This window comes from Drosophila albomicans, chromosome 2L (genome assembly GCF_009650485.2).
Source record: "Drosophila albomicans strain 15112-1751.03 chromosome 2L, ASM965048v2, whole genome shotgun sequence".
Lineage (NCBI taxonomy): Eukaryota > Metazoa > Arthropoda > Insecta > Diptera > Drosophilidae > Drosophila > Drosophila albomicans.
In genome coordinates this window covers 14071680-14089417 of record NC_047628.2, presented here as the reverse complement: position 1 = coordinate 14089417, position 17738 = coordinate 14071680, and the positions used below count along the sequence as shown (strand labels likewise).

Here is a 17738-nt window from a genome sequence, read left to right as displayed (position 1 = left end):
ATGTGAAACGTTTACAGATCATAAAATATGGGCTAAAAATGGATAACAATCTTTAATTAAGAATACTAGGCAGCGACACAGAGAAATATATATTGTATTTATTGACTATATGCGAAACTTAAGAAAAATATGTTCATACATTTTACATCGTATGCCAGCTGGAGATGCAAATTTGACTTTTTTGTTTGTTTAACTTAACAGAAATCACAACAAATTATAATAACACAGTTGACTTATGCATTTCATTTTTTAGCTTAACTGTAAATAAATATGCGTATGTGTGGAACTTAAATGGTTATTGAAGAATTCACATAATACTCAGTTGAAATATGATTTTTTCTTATTTTGTTTTTAGTTAATTTTCATTGAGATGACTACAGCTAAATTACATGTTAAGCTAAGTTCTTTAGTTGACGCCAGTTTCCTGCTAAACTTCTCATTCTGTTTATGGATGGTATTCATTTGCGACAATTGAAATCGTTTACATATTTACTTGACTACATTTTTCCGAAGTAGAGAATTGAAAAATCAGGAAAAGCAATCTACAACTAGTTTGTAGTTAATCAATTCTATATATGTATATATATATATTTTGTATATACTTTAATATAGTATTTTTAATGAGCGGTGAATGGAAATCGGAGTTGGAGTTGACTATGTGTGTGTTGTTTGTTGTTATGGTTGTTATTGGCAAACGCAAGAGCTGGCGCTGAGCAGCGCGGCGGGATTCATCATCGACTTCAGATTTAACCATCGGCCAGAGCGGGCGTAACCCATCCATATTTCTCGTGTGTTTTCACCAGCGAGCGGAACGATTCCTCCGCCTGACGTCTGCAATATTAAAGGTAATATGAATTTTATTAACAATGTAAAAAAGCTTAAAGCCGAGGCAGACCGACTTTGAGATACACGCTACTCATTTTTTAATTAATTACAAACAATTTAGAGAAACTCTAAGAGAGATTTGTTTATCAATAGGTTCTCTTTGAATTCTATTTTACCGTTCGTTTTCGATGGCCTTAGTAGCTAGCACTCCCTTCTTTTAGTTATATTACTTTGTATAATAATTAACATGTAAATAAATATTTTACCGTACTACCAAGTTAGCTACAAGTTTCTAGATAATTAAGTACAAATTTAAATTAATTATGGATAAGTTCATTCTAACTAAGTAAAGCTAGGAATATTCATTCTTTAAAAACCTAGAGTTGTGTTCGGCGTACAGAAACTTTGATGCCCACATTTCTGTCCAAGATCTTAACGTTCATGCAGACGGATGGACAGTAAAGCAGACTATAAAATTCTTGCACCCCATGAATAGCGTGCATAATTAAAGTGCCACCGAGTGGGCGGGACTGCAAGTGTTTCAAGGACGCACCGACTAAACTCCTTTGTACTTTTTGGTTTACGCGCAATGCGACCCTGACCCTTGACAACGCTGGCCGCAAACTGCATGATGACCGCCTCCACAGTGTAAGCGCTGGCCCAGCCACGCGGTGTTAGCAATTCCATGCATATGGCGCCGCCCTCCATCACATAGCCCTTCTCGATGCGCGGCTCCACCACACGCATGAATGGCGGCGCAAATGGAAAGTTATCGGGAAAGCTCAAATGCAACAGTATGGCGGTCACGCCCATCTCAACCATATCGCGGGCCAGCGGCGAGTCCGGATCGATGACATGCAGCCGCACATGCCATTCAAAAAGGCTATCATTGACCAGATCCACCTGTTAAGCAAATAGAAATCGATTGTAATTGAAGTAGAGTTCTAAGATTTGTGTATACTCACCGTAAAGGTGGCATCGTTCTTGCTCTGCAGGCGTTCCATTTCGCGGTATTCCTTCATGAGGCGACGTGAGCGTATGGTCTGATCTGGAGCTGTCACTAGCGAGCGGCTATTAGACGGTGCAACTCTGTGAAGAGAGTAGACAAAATTTATAATATTTAAATTTAAAAGATATATAATAATGGAATTCAAATTAATAAATCTTTAACTTTATATCGTCACTTTTAATACAAAAACTATTCTTCACACTTTTAGAGTTGAAAGCTATTTATTAGTTTGAAAGAGTTTCTAGAACTTTTTGCAACTTTTGTTTTTCGACAGTCCCCTGACTCATTTCCTGTTATTCCCCTTAAATATTGTTTTTATTTTTTTTTTTGACATTTTGCACTTCCAAGAATTCGACGTTACTGCTAACAATACTGCCACTACTAATTCGTTATTAAAAGATCATAAATAATTTTTACTTTTCCATTGTTATTGCCATTTCCTCTTTTTCACTATCTTAAAATTAAATTGGTTAGTTCTTCACTGCAGGTTCTGCACTACTTTATCAGTGATACAAACTTCTCGATATAAGGCGATAAGAATAATAATCGCGCAACATCAATTTCATATTCTTCAGTCAAACGATTGTCAATGTTATCGCAATTTACATGACAAGCAGTTGATTGTTTTAATCGCTAAAACGATTGTTTCTAATCGATGTATCGATGCTTTGATTAATTTCAAATTGATTTTATTTATCAAGTGCATAAGATCATTAACTTTTTAAATATTTTGTGTTAGCATTACTGCTGTTGGACCTTATATAATTTTTATCTACTCTTTTTATTTCATTAATCATTTTTCGTTATAATTCTTTTTTTGCTTACTAATTGTTAATTTTACTAAAGAACTTTTCTATGTGTATTCTTTTCCATGTAAGTTTTGTTGTATTTTTAGTTGTAGTGTCTCCTGTCACAAACATTTTCTATTTTTTTAACACATTGTTGTGATTTTCTCAGCTAAGCCTCCAATTATGTTTTATTCATTTCCCTTTTCTATTTTATTTTCTTTTTGGTGTTCTTCGGTCTTTTTCTTACTTGTGATCCTGTCGACGTCGCTTGCCTGGCGAATCGCACACGGCTTGCTCGGCTGCGACGCGCACCACGGCATTTTTAGCGTTCGTCGACTGCGCTGCTGCTGCGCCTGCTGCCGCCTCGTTGCCAGCTCCAGTTATCGCTGCCGCCGTCGACGCCGCTGCTGCTGCTGTTGTGCTGGCTTCAATAACCGGATTGTTGTTGTTATTGTTGTTGCTGTTGCTGCTGCTAGTGCTGCTGCTGTGGTCGGCGCCATCAACCTTATCGCTGCTCCTATCGTTGTTGTTGTTATTATTATTGTTGTTATGGTTGTTGTTGTTATTGTTGTTGTTGTTGTTGCTGGACTTGTGGAAGATTTTGCGAAATGCGGTGACTACTCTCTCTTTGGAACGTGATGACATCTTTGCTTTTTTCAAGTATTTGTGAGGTGGACTGTGTGTGTGTTTGTGGATGTGATTTTTCAGTCTTGTTTTATAAATTGTGTGTGCTGCAATTGAAATACATAATATAGAGAAAATAATTATTTAATTTTTGGGAAATATGTGGATCATATTTGAGTACAATGAGTAAATGGCATGTAGGACCCAAATGAATTAATTCGTGGAAAGAATTAATGGTTTCCATTTCCATAAAATTTAGATAAGAAATAGTAAATTAATAAATTTATTAAATAAATAATTCGAGATAAAGAAAATTATTCGATCGATTTAATGAATTGGAAAATATTTTTACAAATCTTTATCAAGTAAAAATAAAAAACTTTCGCTGAAAATTTTTTAATTGTATTTATTTTACAAAATTTTAGTGTAAGTATAAAATATAGCTTTTAGATTTTCTATAATCTTTTCGATAATATAATAATCTTCTTTGCTAAATATTAAAAATGCTGGTAAAAGTTACTTCAGCATGCAATTTATTTACATATGTATATCCCATAATCTTATAGATTTTCTCGCAAGCTTTAATGACAGCGATTGCAGACATTTTAATAAACACCTCTGGTAATTATAAATTACAGGGTATTAGCACAAGCTTTTACTCTTTTATTGGCACATATAAAAGTGTCCCTGACCTACGCCCATTTCATGATTGCCATGAATTCTCCCAGTGACCTTGGCATGTGCAAATAGCTAAGGCGTAAATAAAAATGTCAGCCAATTAAGCGAGTCGCCAACCTGAATACCCTGTAATCGAATGTGCCAGTTGATAAGGTTAATAATACATTCCAATACACTCAGCGCTGATTTTGCCACAGGGTATACATACAGTATGTCAAGAAACTCTTTACACACTGAAAAAAACACACATTTTTTTTGATTTTGCATGCAAAAATAATGCCTTTAATTATTATTTTTCAATATTTTTTTAATGCAGATCTATTATTTAGCAAATTTCAAATTAGTATGTACAAAAATAAAAACAATACAACGAAAGGGAACATTTTAAATCAACAAAATATGAGTTTACACATTTTTGACACTGTCAAGAAAGTGTTTACACACTTTAGTTTTCGATTCTGTTTTGTTCTATTTTTCGTAAAAACTGTACTTTATTGTTAACTATGCTTATGCACTATTCGCTATTTTTGCATTCCTTTTCATTCAATTGCGAAATCTTGCTACGCACTTGTCAAAAAGCTGATTTTTAAATTATTTAACATACCTGGAGCTGGTTTGACTCTTGACGTTACCCAATTGACTTATTAAAGTCACAAAATTGGAAAATCTGTAGCTTAGCTAGTGGAGCTGATTAGGGTATCGCGAAAAATAATTTATAATGCTCCTAATCGAGCCGAAAATGAAGACAAACTGCAAGCAAAGTGTGGAAATGGTCGAAAAATGGATATTGACGAGCGGGCAGACCGCCTTATTATGGGCATGGTTCGTCAAAACCCCCAAATTTTGATCAGAACCCACACCAAGGAGTTGGAAGAAGGGTGTGACACGATCAATTCACATGAAACCGTCCGGCAACTAATTCTGCGGAACAAATACTATTTTCCCAATTTTACTGTCAGAATGATGTTGCGCTGATGTAAGGCTGTTAACGGCTTGTGCCATACTCTAGTTGGTCAATCATTGTAGTATAGCATTTTTTTTGGTTTGGACATAGAATACGACGTCATCCCAATAGTTGTCCGGCGTGATTTTCATGTTAAAAGCCAAAATTTAAGCGTTTTCAACATTTACTTTCGAAAGCAGCGGCCTCTTACGCGCAACCGTTTCAACGGTTGAAGAGTGTTTGCTCCGCAGAATTAGTTGCCGGAGGGTTTCACGTGAATTGACCGTGTCACACCCTTCTTCCAACTCCTTGGTGTGGGTTCTGATCAAAATTTGGGGGTTTTGACGAACCATGCCCATAATAAGGCGGTCTGCCCGCTCGTCAATATCCATTTTTCGACCATTTCCACACTTTGCTTGCAGTTTGTCTTCATTTTCGGCTCGATTAGGAGCATTATAAATTATTTTTCGCGATACCCTAATCAGCTCCACTAGCTAAGCTACAGATTTTCCAATTTTGTGACTTTAATAAGTCAATTGGGTAACGTCAAGAGTCAAACCAGCTCCAGGTATGTTAAATAATTTAAAAATCAGCTTTTTGACAAGTGCGTAGCAAGATTTCGCAATTGAATGAAAAGGAATGCAAAAATAGCGAATAGTGCATAAGCATAGTTAACAATAAAGTACAGTTTTTACGAAAAATAGAACAAAACAGAATCGAAAACTAAAGTGTGTAAACACTTTCTTGACAGTGTCAAAAATGTGTAAACTCATATTTTGTTGATTTAAAATGTTCCCTTTCGTTGTATTGTTTTTATTTTTGTACATACTAATTTGAAATTTGCTAAATAATAGATCTGCATTAAAAAAAAATTGAAAAATAATAACTAAAGGCGTTATTTTTGCATGCAAAGTCAAAAAATATGTGTTTTTTTCAGTGTGTAAAGAGTTTCTTGACATACTGTATATAAAAAAAAAAAAAAACAAATTATGAGAGCACTTGAAACTCGGCTATAAATACGACAACGCATCCCCGAGACAACAAGAATCCTTGACAACATTTGCAAGCTTATAAAAAACAAGAGCAAAAAATATGTTAAATACTCATAGCCAACAGCACAACAAAAATCTACAGCAACAACAGCAACAAAAGCTCATAAAGGAGACGAGCGAGAACGATATAAAAAAAAACTTATTGCGACGCAGCCAACAGTTGATAGGCACCAATGGAGGGGGAAGAGAATGAGGGCAGAAAGGAGACTAAGCAGAAGTGGAAAATGATGGTTGGGGGATCGCGTTGGCTGGGCAAGCAACTTTTATGGCAAAAGTTTCGCTTGCTTGTGGATGCTGTGTGGGCTCTGGCTATACCGCTGTTTCACTCTCTGTCTCTGTCTCTCACTCTGTGGTCTGGAGCTGGAATGGAATTTATTTATGCACATGGGACGCCAGCTTAGGTGTTGACCATGGACCTAAAATTGTTGCCCTTCGCCCATAATTGCCTCTAGAGCTAAGCCCAAGTTTAGGGTTTCATTTTTTGTTGCATATTATCTTTATTCGCATTATAAAGTGTTGGAAATGAAGTGCGAGTGGAACGCAAGCTTAAAACTTCTCCCACATCTTGTGTAGGCGCCTAATTAATTAAAAGTGTCACGCAATTTGGTAATTGTAATTAAATAAAACGCGAGTGGACAGCAAGTGTCTGGATTTTCATTTGGTTCATTTTACAAACATCTCAAGGGGATTGTGTTATCCTTTTTTGGGATTTGTTAGAGCTGGCTTTTCTATGCTTAGGTTTATTTTTAATTAGAAGGATTAATTGATATAGAAAGTAGCGAATATCTCAAAGTTTCTTTTTTCTAGGAATTTTTTAAACTTGGCTTTGTAGATCTGTAATTCTAATAGAATTAATAAAGAACTTTAGAAATTTCCTTATACCCATATTTTATGGTATATTACTTTTCAGATTGCAGCTAAATTTTTGTAAGCTATTATATAAAGTCATAAGAAATTGGTAACTGTAAGTCTTTACGAAAAATTAAAGATATTAATTTTTACATATTCAAAAAAAAATACCTAAACATTATTTTCTAAAACTTTATTCTTATTACCTTAACAAAATGTTAGAAATTATGTTTGCTTTAATTAATCAGATAAGTATCTTTTCTAGCAAAAGTTTGTGTCGTCACAAAGATTGTGAGTCTCAAGAGATAATAATTAAACAAACAATGATGGATCGATGTGTTGCCGAACAAAACAAATATTGTTTCTACAGTAAACAGAAATATAGATAAATTTCCAGGTTAGACTGGCTACGACTAAAAATAGAGCAGAAAACTCATTAAGAGGAGTTCATCCAAAGGTCAATTTATTGTTGGCTGTCAATACACATTAACTTATTGGATACGAGTGTTTTCCTGGTACAACGAATGCCTTGAGGTGGCGACAACTATTTATAGATGTGCTTGCAAGTTGTGCACTTTTGCTTTCAATGGAAAAATGACAGCAGACAAGAAAAAGATGGGAGACGACAAATGTAACAACAACAGAGGAAACAAGTTTTAAACAAGTTTAAAAGAGAGGAAAAAAGACAGAGATTGTTGAGCAAAAGCTGCCAGACATTTTGGCCTTTGACTTTTCTATTTTTGGCGTCAAGCTGCGTTTGATTATTGCACAGAGAGAGAGATTCATTTAGTGAAACTCAATATTTGTCGTTCGAGTTAAGCAAATAAAAAATTGAGCGTTTGACAGCTCGGAATTAATGGACGACAAATTGGCACCAAGGGTTGCCAATTGGAGCTCGAATTTGCTGTTGTTTTTCTCCCCTTTTTTTATGGAAATCTAATCTTATCTGGCGCCATGAAAATCGATAAGGAACTCTCGCAATAACCACAAGCACTGACCTATCCCTGAAAATCTCTGTCTATGTTGATAAATATAACAAGCCTGACAAATTGATGTTAATTTTAGGTTCAGCAGGGTCATTAAATCAGTTCAACATTGTATAGGAATAGGGAGCGATAAAGCGTTAAAAGCAAATCTATAGTTAAATGAGCTTTTAATTGAGTTCAATTTACATTGACATTGAACACATATACAGGGTGATGTTTATTATCCCTGACTAAAATTTGTTTACTAAAAAAATATTTACTTTTCAATACTTATACCAAAAACAATAGAGTTTGCAATTTCTTAATTTATTTTGGTTGATATTATTAAAGTTTTTTACTTTTCTTAGAACATATAATATATAATGGAAATTAATTGACCATGAAATTCAACGACAAAAATGAATTTTCACACTTGTTTTGGCTTTGCAAACAATTAATTTACATACTGTAAATTTCATGCGCATTTCCATTACATTTGTAATTAATTTTAATTATATAGGCACCCTTTATGGGGTGCTCAACGTGTCTAGACTGAACACAACTTGTCTATTTGTGCGTTTCACAACACTGGCTTGTTTAGCGTTGGGCGTGGGAACAACGTCACACTTCACTAGCAACTAGCAACACAACGCGATTAACCAAATTGTTACACTTATTCTCTAAACAAAATCTAGTTTAAATACACACACACATATATGTTGTATGAGTATTATGTTTGTATTTGTATGCCTATTGTTGTTGTGCTGCCATGCTAATTTTTTTTGGGGCTGCATGCAAATCAGAAGCGCAAACACGAAACGTCATAATGAAAGCTGCATGCAAACGCGAAACAAAACAAGTAAGAAAGCTACAGTCGAGTGTACTCGACTGTGAGATACCCGCTACCCATTTTGAATAAAAGAAATATATTTTGCGGTATTTTCTCAAAATATACCAAATATACTGCAAAATACTAAAAAATATACCGAATGGTATATTTGGTATATCGACATAGTACCGTATTCAAAATATACCATAGACGGCACAATATACCAGATTGTCGGCCAAAGCAACTCAGACCCCTAGTAAGTAGGCGTTTTTGCCCATACAAAAGTATTTCTTTAATAACTTCCACAATTTTTATCTGATCGCAACCAAATTTTCAGGAATCATAACTACTATAGTAGTTATTATATATACCAAAATTCGAAACTTTAGCTTTAAAATTACGCTTGTTATTCGATTTTTTTGATTTGCGGGGGCGGAAGTGGGCGTGGCAAAAATTTGAAACAAACTTGATCTGCGTGCAAACATAACAAATGCTGTCGAAAAAAAATTATAGCTCTATCTCTTATAGTCTCTGAGATCTAGGTGTTCATACGGACAGACGGACGGACACACAGACGGACAGACGACAGACACACAGACGGACAGACGGACATGGCTATATCGTCTCGGCTGTTGAAATGATCAAGCAACATACTTTTAGGGTCGGAGATGCCTCATTAATCTGTTACACACATTTCCTTTAAAGTTCTTTATTAAAAACGAGGCAGCGCAAAAGTGAGAGTGCGAGTGCGAGCGAGAGAGCGCATTGTGTTCGCTTTTACTCAACAGTTTCTTTTGTTTGCTTCTGTTGCTCTTATTACACTTTGCGCCTGTCATGGCAATCAGCTGTTGTGTTTGTTGTTTTGCTTGTAGTTGTTGATGTTCTTGTTGTTGCTGCTATTGCCACGAGCCATTGTAGCGAGAGCTTCCTCTGCAATCAATCTCGAGCACTGCCTCTCTTTCTCTCTCCCCCACTCGCCACGGAGCATGAAAGCATGCAAATGCACGTGTATGTGTCTGTGTCTGTGTCAGAGTGTGTTTCGCTTCTTTTTTATTTACATAGCATTGTTCTACTTCAGGGGTGCTCAAATTCGTCTTATGGCAGTGCGTTTACTAACACAGACACAAGAAAACGTGTACATATGTAGCGGCGCTTTCCCAATTGTGTTTCGTGTCATGCCAAGACGGAGACTGCAAGAATTTTCTGTAGATCGTTAGATGAATCGTCTTGTAGAATGCTTCTTGCATTGAGTCTGGTGCGCGCCCTCTTAGCGCAACGCAATCCCTAACGCCTACTTTTCTCGAACATGTGCATTTGTGTATCATTTGTCATGAGTGTTGTACAAGAAAGTTGATTTTTTGCGCGTCTTTTATAAAAAATAAGAGGTCAGTTGTTTATTATTCAACTACTACTAATCTGATTTCTTTAAAGTTATTTGTATTTGTATTTATATTTACAGTTTTGAGGACCACGAAAGAGCTACGTTGGATGATAAAAATAGAAACTACAAGGCATTGTTCAGGGCGAAGAATATTGCGAAATAAATTAATTTTTTCTTTTAGCTATTATATTATTTAGTTATAAGTAAAACTGAGATAATATTATATATAAATTTAAGTACTCATTGTATTAGTTTTAATAAATTTAATTTCAAGTATAATAAACATTTTATTTACTGCATATATTTTTGAGCGTATTTTTATTTTGCATATTCCGAACTACGCACTAGAATCTAAGCACAGATTTTCGGCAAGAGCTGCGCCGCATATTTTCTACAAGAAACGTCGAGTACAAATTCTGCCAGCGCAGCCGAGGGAAATTTAAATTTCCCTTTGGCAAGAATTTATACTCGACGAGTCTTGTAGATAATCAGTTCCGCATATACGGCAAAACGAAGTGAGCAAGTCTTTTCGCATCTTGTGTCTACACATGACGGGACTGGAAGAAAACTTGTATATTGTCTACGAATAAAACACAATCGGGTTTGTGTTGGGGCGCAGCTGTGCACTGAGAGAAATTACGATTCTATTTTGTGTTTACATCTAGAACTACGAAGCATATTTCGCATTATATTCACATTTAAAGTTTTTGGTAAAAAAAGTGCTCTCCAATTCATCACTCATTTTTCTAACCCACCAAAAAATTTAACATAACACTTACGATGGTCGACCACGAAATAAATCAAAACCCAACCCAGACAGAAGAATAAGTTCCAGTGCAAGTGTTTGAGAAAAAAACAAAAACAAAATACATTGCGGTCAGCGAAGCGTGACGACGGAAAGAGATGGAATGGAGAAACAAGCAAAATTGTTTTTGTTTCGCATGCAAATCGAAGCCCATATGCACGGTGCGTATGGGCGCACTAGCCATAAGCACAGAGCATCTACAAAAACAAAAGTGCACTCAGTGTATAGGCGTTGAGCATCCCTGTTCTACTTGCACATTGCTCATTGGCCGCAGTTTCTGCTGCTGCTCTTATTGCAGCTTTTGTTCTCTGTTATTTACGACACTCCTTTTTCCATCTGTTTAATGCAAGCTAATTGAATTAAGCTCGGCTTTAAATGCGCTTTCGCATGCGTATTAATCAACTTGTTTAACGCTCAGCATTAGCTTCCTGGTTGACCGTTAACCAACCAAAGCGATAAATTGCATTGTACCAGCCACAAAAGTTCATTGACTGTTTCCTGGGAAGTTCTTTTCATTAAAATGACTAACGGGAAACCGCAAAATCAATGCACATTAATAATTATTCGTGTATTTCGCGGAACATAAACAAATTGAATATCGTGAGATATCTTTAATTTCTTTCAATATTGTCTGAGAATAATTTTGTTCTATAAATAAAAATAATTTGGAAAAAAAACAAAACAATCATTTTTTCTTATATAATATTAAACTAATATTTATTTATTTAGAAAAGAAGACTTACTCAAAAGTTTAAGTCGTATTGTAGAATAAAATCATTAAAAATGGGATACTATTATTTTTCAATAATACAAAGTAAAGTAACATAAAATAAGTTTACTTTATTTTTCTCTACGTCACTATTTAAATTTATAACTTTTACCAACATTAAATTAGAAAATACCTTATCTAATTCAAAATATCATCGAGCGGTATTTTTCTGAACTGAATTCAAATAATTAGTTTATTTAAGATGTTGCATAATTAGTCGCAATTAAGGCAAACCCCATGCAAAACATATTGACAGAGCATGCTCGACTTTGACCTTGAAACGTCTGTTTATTTATTAGTTATATGCGTGTGTGTGGCGCCATAACTGAAGTCGCGTCTTTTTTCCCACTATCAGGCACATTTCATTTATGTTTATATTACAATTTGAATTTTGGCTGTCGCAGCGCCTGAAAGCAGGCAACACAATATGCCTTGTTTTTTATCTCTTCTTGCTCATCACTTTCATTTCGGTGTGGTGTGATAAAAAGGATGCAAGTAGAGGGTGGGGAAGGGGATGTTGGGGATGAGTTCGCCTCTCAATGGCCCCGTTGCGCGTGTCTTGTGCAAACGGAAGCCATTTATGAAATTGCTAACAACAAGAGGCGAGAACAGCGACAGCGACAGCAACAGCAATAACAACCGCAACAACATGATGAAGAACAATAACCATATACAGGATACTTGGACTTGGGCGTCATGCTGACGCGTGTGTCATATGATGACGGCAATGTCTCGTCCTCCTGTCCGTCCGTCCCTCTGTTTATCTGTCCGCCCGCCCGGGTTAGTTAGCGGGTTCGATTATGGCCCGTGTCAGATGTGAAGTGGTAATGTCAGCTCGATTGGATGTCGTCTGAAGTGCCATTAAAGCCAAGATGAGCTGCTAACGATTCAAGGTGTTTTTCGGTTTTTTTTTTTTGGGGGCGAGCTACTCATGACGTTCTACAATTTCAACAAGTTGAATCCTAATGTGCACTGAAAACCAATTTCCATGGAATTTTAATAATTCTTCTGCTGAAATTTTACTCCACAAAGACTAAAGACCATATATATTCAACATTTTCTAGCCAAGTCGCAGAAATTAAAATGAAAATTGTAATATTTAAATTAAATTTCTTTTAGAACACTTTTACTTTTTTGTATAGTAAAAAAAAATAATTTAACACATTTTGGTAGATTTAAATATTCCCTTTCAGAGCTAAGATTTCATAAATATTTTCCAAACAGGCTTTACTTTTTTGTATAGTACAAATAATAATAATTCAATTTCAATAATAAGTTGAGATATTCCTTTTCAGAGCTCATTCTTCTAAAATTTCATAAAAATATTTTTAACAGACATTACTTTTTTGTATAGTAAAAATAATAATATTTCACACATTTTGATAAATTTATATATTCCTTTTCAGAGCACATTCTTCTAAAATTTCATAAAAATATTCCAAATCCAAATTTTTTAATTAATCAGCACTTGAACAAATTAACAAAATAAGTTTAATTTTTTTAAAATACATTTTGTTTTCTTTTCTTTTTCTTCTTTTTATGTTCCTAGAATTCCCCATATTTCCTCCTTTTCAAATATTTACGCCCACGCGAAAGCCATAAAAGATTGCAGCATAATTGTTGGTTCTAATCAACTTAACCTTTGTTTACGTCTTAACGCTTCAACTTGTGGGGCACTTGGGCACCAAAACGCTGACGTCAATGGGTCAGGATACGAGTGTGTTCAAATGGGGAAGGCGGTGGGGGAGGCGGAGGAGCAAAGTGCAGGCTAGGAAGGCACTTGAAGCCACCTGGCTGACATATGGCGCATGTTGATAGAAATTGTTTATCATCTACACTAGACTCATTCACCTGCTCGGGGCTCATGTAAAATTCATAAATCCCTTTGAACAACGCAATGAACTTCATCTAATCGACGGCAGGCTTTTTTCCTATTTATAGTCCTGGGAAATGTGTAAGACATGGACGTGTGGGACGATAAACAAATGCGTGTGTGTACGTGTATGTGTATGTGTGGCAATCATGTGCATGCATAATCAATTTACGACTGTGTGAATTGAGAAGATTCTCATGAAAATAAAATGTCTACGATGCAACCTTATTATCAAAAGTTTTCTATTAAAGCTCAAAGCTCAAACAAACTGATCAACTGCGATTTAAATGCGCAACGCGTAAACTGAACCAAAGCACTCCTACCTACCCTAGCCTTTTCCTCCCCCCCTCACCCACACCAGTCACTCCTTAGTTGCTGACTGGGTTATTCATGAAGTACTGCAATAACGACAACAACAACAACGCTGTTAGCGCCTTGTCTCTTTGTGTGTTGTGTGTAAGCGAAATGGAGATAGCCTACAAACTTTACACGATGTTGTCTCTTTTCAACTCGTTATGCACTTGCCTCCCACTTCCGCATTCCTTCTCTGCTCTCTGCATTCGCTTCCATTCATGAATAACACACAATTGAACGAACTTTGGCTTCTTGGCGTCGTCGTCGCCGTCGACGTCGCATGTGTGGGCGTCGAAATGTCAGCAGTAAATAAAATTGGCGCATTTCGTGCCGGTTCATTTTGCTCTGTATTCAGCACTCGCAATCCCAAAATTTAGGAAAAGTATCTATTGTATGTGACATTGTTTGTAACAGATAAATATTAACACTGAAAGTGTATAAGTTGTGTCGTTATGGTTTTGGAAAATATTTTTTATATTCTGCTGTATTCTGATAAGATTAATTTAAAGTAAATTAGATTTACCTCAATTTGTTGATACGTTTATTTTTTATGGAAATTATTAAAAATATTTTATGTTTGCAAGGAATTTAATGCCCTTTACATCTTTTAATTGTCTGTTAAAGTAATAAATTATATTTTAAAATATATTGTGATAAAGTTAATAAGTATGTCTTGCAGTATCTCGCAACTGAGCACGCTCAAATTCTGCGTGCAAAGGATTTTGTTTTTCTTATTTTGTATTTATTATCAGAAAATTTTTACAAACGCTATAGAAGGCAGCAATGCGAGCTAGACGAGCAACAAAACAAATACATATATGGCAATCAAGGGTTATATAAAAGTTTTTCCTGAAATACTCCAAGTTAATTGTATTTTATCGTAGACTTTCCTATAATAATGTGAGCATATACTTGTCTAATCAAGCATTAATAGCAAATTAAGATTTAATAGAATAAAACAACTTGTACTAGAAAATTAAATAAGCAAGCGTTGGAAATTCTAAAAGAGGCAACAAATTATTTCTCCCTTAATTTAGTATTCTCGAAATACATAAACTGATTAAGTATTAAGTACGGAACCAACAAATTCTCATATGTACTTGATGTAATAAGTAAAAATAAAGTTTTCTGAATAAAAATAACTTGGTTGAGCTACTCTTCTTTATATTTGAGCTAAGCCAAAAGCCGCTTAAAGTTTAAATCAACCTACATAAAGTATAAACTGTAAGCTTTGCTTTCTCTCACTATTTATAATGCTCTTTGTTCTTAAAGTTTCTGTGGATCGTACAGCGCTCAAAATAAATGAATTCCTGTTAAAGTTTTGTGTAAATGAGGTCACATTATGAACACATGTGTTGTATTAATATTTATATGCTGATAATGAAACTGGAACAATGCCAAATCCGGATATTTCCTTAGACAGCATCAAAATAATAAAGTAATTAAGAACTGAATAATGTAATAGGGTTGCTCAAATGGAAGCGAGATAAATGTATATTTAAAAGTTCCCACGTAGGCCTAGCTTAAAGCTTTGAGCCTTGGCCCTGACTTTAGCCTTCGGTCTTTCTACTCGAAAATTTCAGTATCAAGTTCAATGAAAAGCTGACATTGAATGAACCAAGTACATAGTTCCCCCTTCCCCCGCTTCTATCGGTAACAAAACAGCAGTGCAGCTTTAAAAGCGCTCAAAACGTTTGCTGCAGAAAGCAATGTCAAAAGCTAAAGTGCAATGCATAGGCAAACACACACACACACACACACACATGCCAATACACAAAACAACCCACACAGGCGGGTTGGGGAGAGGCGGGAAGCTGCTGCTCAATGACAATGCACACATATACATACCAACACATAGACAAGCCAGAAGAGCTGGTATTGTTTGCGATGTGGCTATTGAGAATAGAATATAAATAAAACAGAAAAGGTGCCGAGCATCATGTAAAAGTTCAGCAACAACAACAGCAATAGATGGCAAGACAGGTTGAGGGGATTGGTGGGGAGTTGTGCAAAGCTTATAATTGGCAAATTGATGCTGACAATTGTTACGGTCACACAGGCCAAAAGAGCAGAGAGCGCCAACAAAGGGATAGATAACATACAGCTACACATACACTCCCACACATTCGCATGCGTATGTATGTATGTTTGTGTATGTGTATACACACAGTCTTTTATTTATAGTGTTTGCAATACTTACCAAGCGCAATTGCAATTTGCTGTCCGCTCTCCTTATTTTTTTCCTCTCACTTTGTGCTTATCAAAATAGGTTTAATAAGCTTGTACGCTTTTTCTTTTATTTTATATCTAATTGTGTCAGTTCACTTGTTTTTTTTACAGTTTTTTTCCCCTCACTTTTCCATTAAAATAATTATTCACAATTGCTGTTTATGTGGTTCGTGCTGCACACTCCGACGCGTCTTTTATTTATTTGATAATTTTTCGAATAATAAGTACCTAGATTAATTAAACAACTTTTTAACCGCTCGCTGGCAGAACTTCGCTGCAACACACACGAAAAAAAACCAGACGAAGGGCTTGGGCTTTTTTGTTTTGAGCCCGAGCGATACAGCTGAAACGATTCGATATAAAATCGATTCTGCCTTCGGCAGGAAAATCGATAAAAATTATCCTAACCGCTACCACTTTGACATTTCGATAAACAAAAAAACGGTCAGTCTGACGATAATCTGCAAACTTATTGGACAGCGTAAAAGCTGTGTCGCATGCTTTATGCCGTTTCGAAACCTATTTAATTACTTTAAACCGATTAAATTATTTTAAATAAATTTAATAATTGTTAGGGCATATGAATTATCGGTAGTAGGTCATATAAACACTGCAGCTGTTAACGTTCTGTTGGTAAATACTACTTTGTTGTGATTATGGTAACTCTAATAGTGTTGATAAATAGCGCAATTCCACAAGCAGCTGTTGGCGCATTTTTTGAATTTCAAAATAGTCAAACTCAAAAGATTAATATCATATCTAAAAAAATACTCAATGTTTATTAGTTGTATTTGTTATAATTGATTTAATTCAAGTTGTATGCAAATATTGCTTTTGTATTATATACTTAGTAATGTACGAATATTTAATGAATAGAATAATATGTTGATTTTGTAGATTAGCTCGTTTTGAGTTATACATTGAAATGCGTTTCCAATCTCGACATTAGTTGTCGTAAACGTAGTAGTTGAACAGTTATGTATAGTCTATGATATATGAGTATTGGTTATAAGTAAGTAATTCGTTACAATTGGAATTATTCAAAGAAAAATCAAATGCTAGACAAGGTGGCCAACAAATTTGTTTTTTTGCCTACATCAGGCGGCAACTTATTTGAATTAAATTGTTTTTTTTTTTTTTTTTAATATTTTGATACGTTTGGTTAATAGTTTAGCATTATAATTGATATAGGCAAACAAGATATCTGCTACTCACTAATCAACAAATGCTTAGGCAAAAAATTCTCAACATATTTTCCATTACTTGGTGGAGCTTAAAAATGTAATTTATTTTGTTTTGTTTTTCTTTTTGGATTTTAAATATTTCATAAATATTTTCAAGCACTTTGAATTATAGTTTAGCTTACGAAATAAATTTTGATATTTATTTATTTAAATTGTGTGTAGCATTTTCAACGGAATCTCAACATTGCAAGGAAGATATTTGGCTGCGTTTCGTTTAAAGTTTTTTCTTTAGTTTTTTACGTTTTACTTGGCTTAGACTTATGAAACTGGCTCGCTATATAAGTAGCTCTATATATGTAATTATTAATTATATGTATGTATATATATGTATGTATAAATGTGCTAAGAATGTGCGCCAATTATGAATGAAAGAAATTAAAAAGAAACGAAAATAATAATTTTGTTTTGTCGTTTTGATTTTGGTTTGTTTTATTTAGGTTTTGTTTTGTTTTACTTGTTGTAAGCCTTGGCTTATAAATTCCACTAGAAAATCATAAAATTTACAATCTATATATATATTT

General features: G+C 34.9%; 1 protein-coding gene across 1 annotated transcript; it reads right to left on the bottom strand.

The window, feature by feature from the left end:
• Nucleotides 1-240: 240 nt before the first annotated feature.
• Nucleotides 241-16091, bottom strand: LOC117563788 (ubiquitin-conjugating enzyme E2Q-like protein CG4502). Its single transcript, XM_034242316.2, has 5 exons — nucleotides 15945-16091; nucleotides 2870-3353; nucleotides 1791-1914; nucleotides 1379-1728; nucleotides 241-831 (listed from the first exon to the last, which is right to left on the bottom strand). Exons 2-5 carry the CDS (start codon nucleotides 3265-3267, stop codon nucleotides 747-749), a joined length of 957 nt encoding a protein of 318 aa, XP_034098207.2. The 5' UTR covers nucleotides 3268-3353; nucleotides 15945-16091; the 3' UTR covers nucleotides 241-746.
• Between the last annotated feature and the right edge of the window lie 1647 nt (nucleotides 16092-17738).

Excerpts from the sequence above, each read along its gene's own strand:
- LOC117563788 (XM_034242316.2), bottom strand. The coding sequence starts at position 3,267 with ATGTCATCACGTTCCAAAGAGAGAGTAGTCACCGCATTTCGCAAAATC. Across the intron at positions 1,729-1,790 it reads AGAACGATGCCACCTTTACG|GTGGATCTGGTCAATGATAG; the intron begins GTGAGTATACAC and ends TTTGCTTAACAG. Across the intron at positions 832-1,378 it reads AGTACAAAGGAGTTTAGTCG|ACGTCAGGCGGAGGAATCGT; the intron begins GTGCGTCCTTGA and ends TTAATATTGCAG.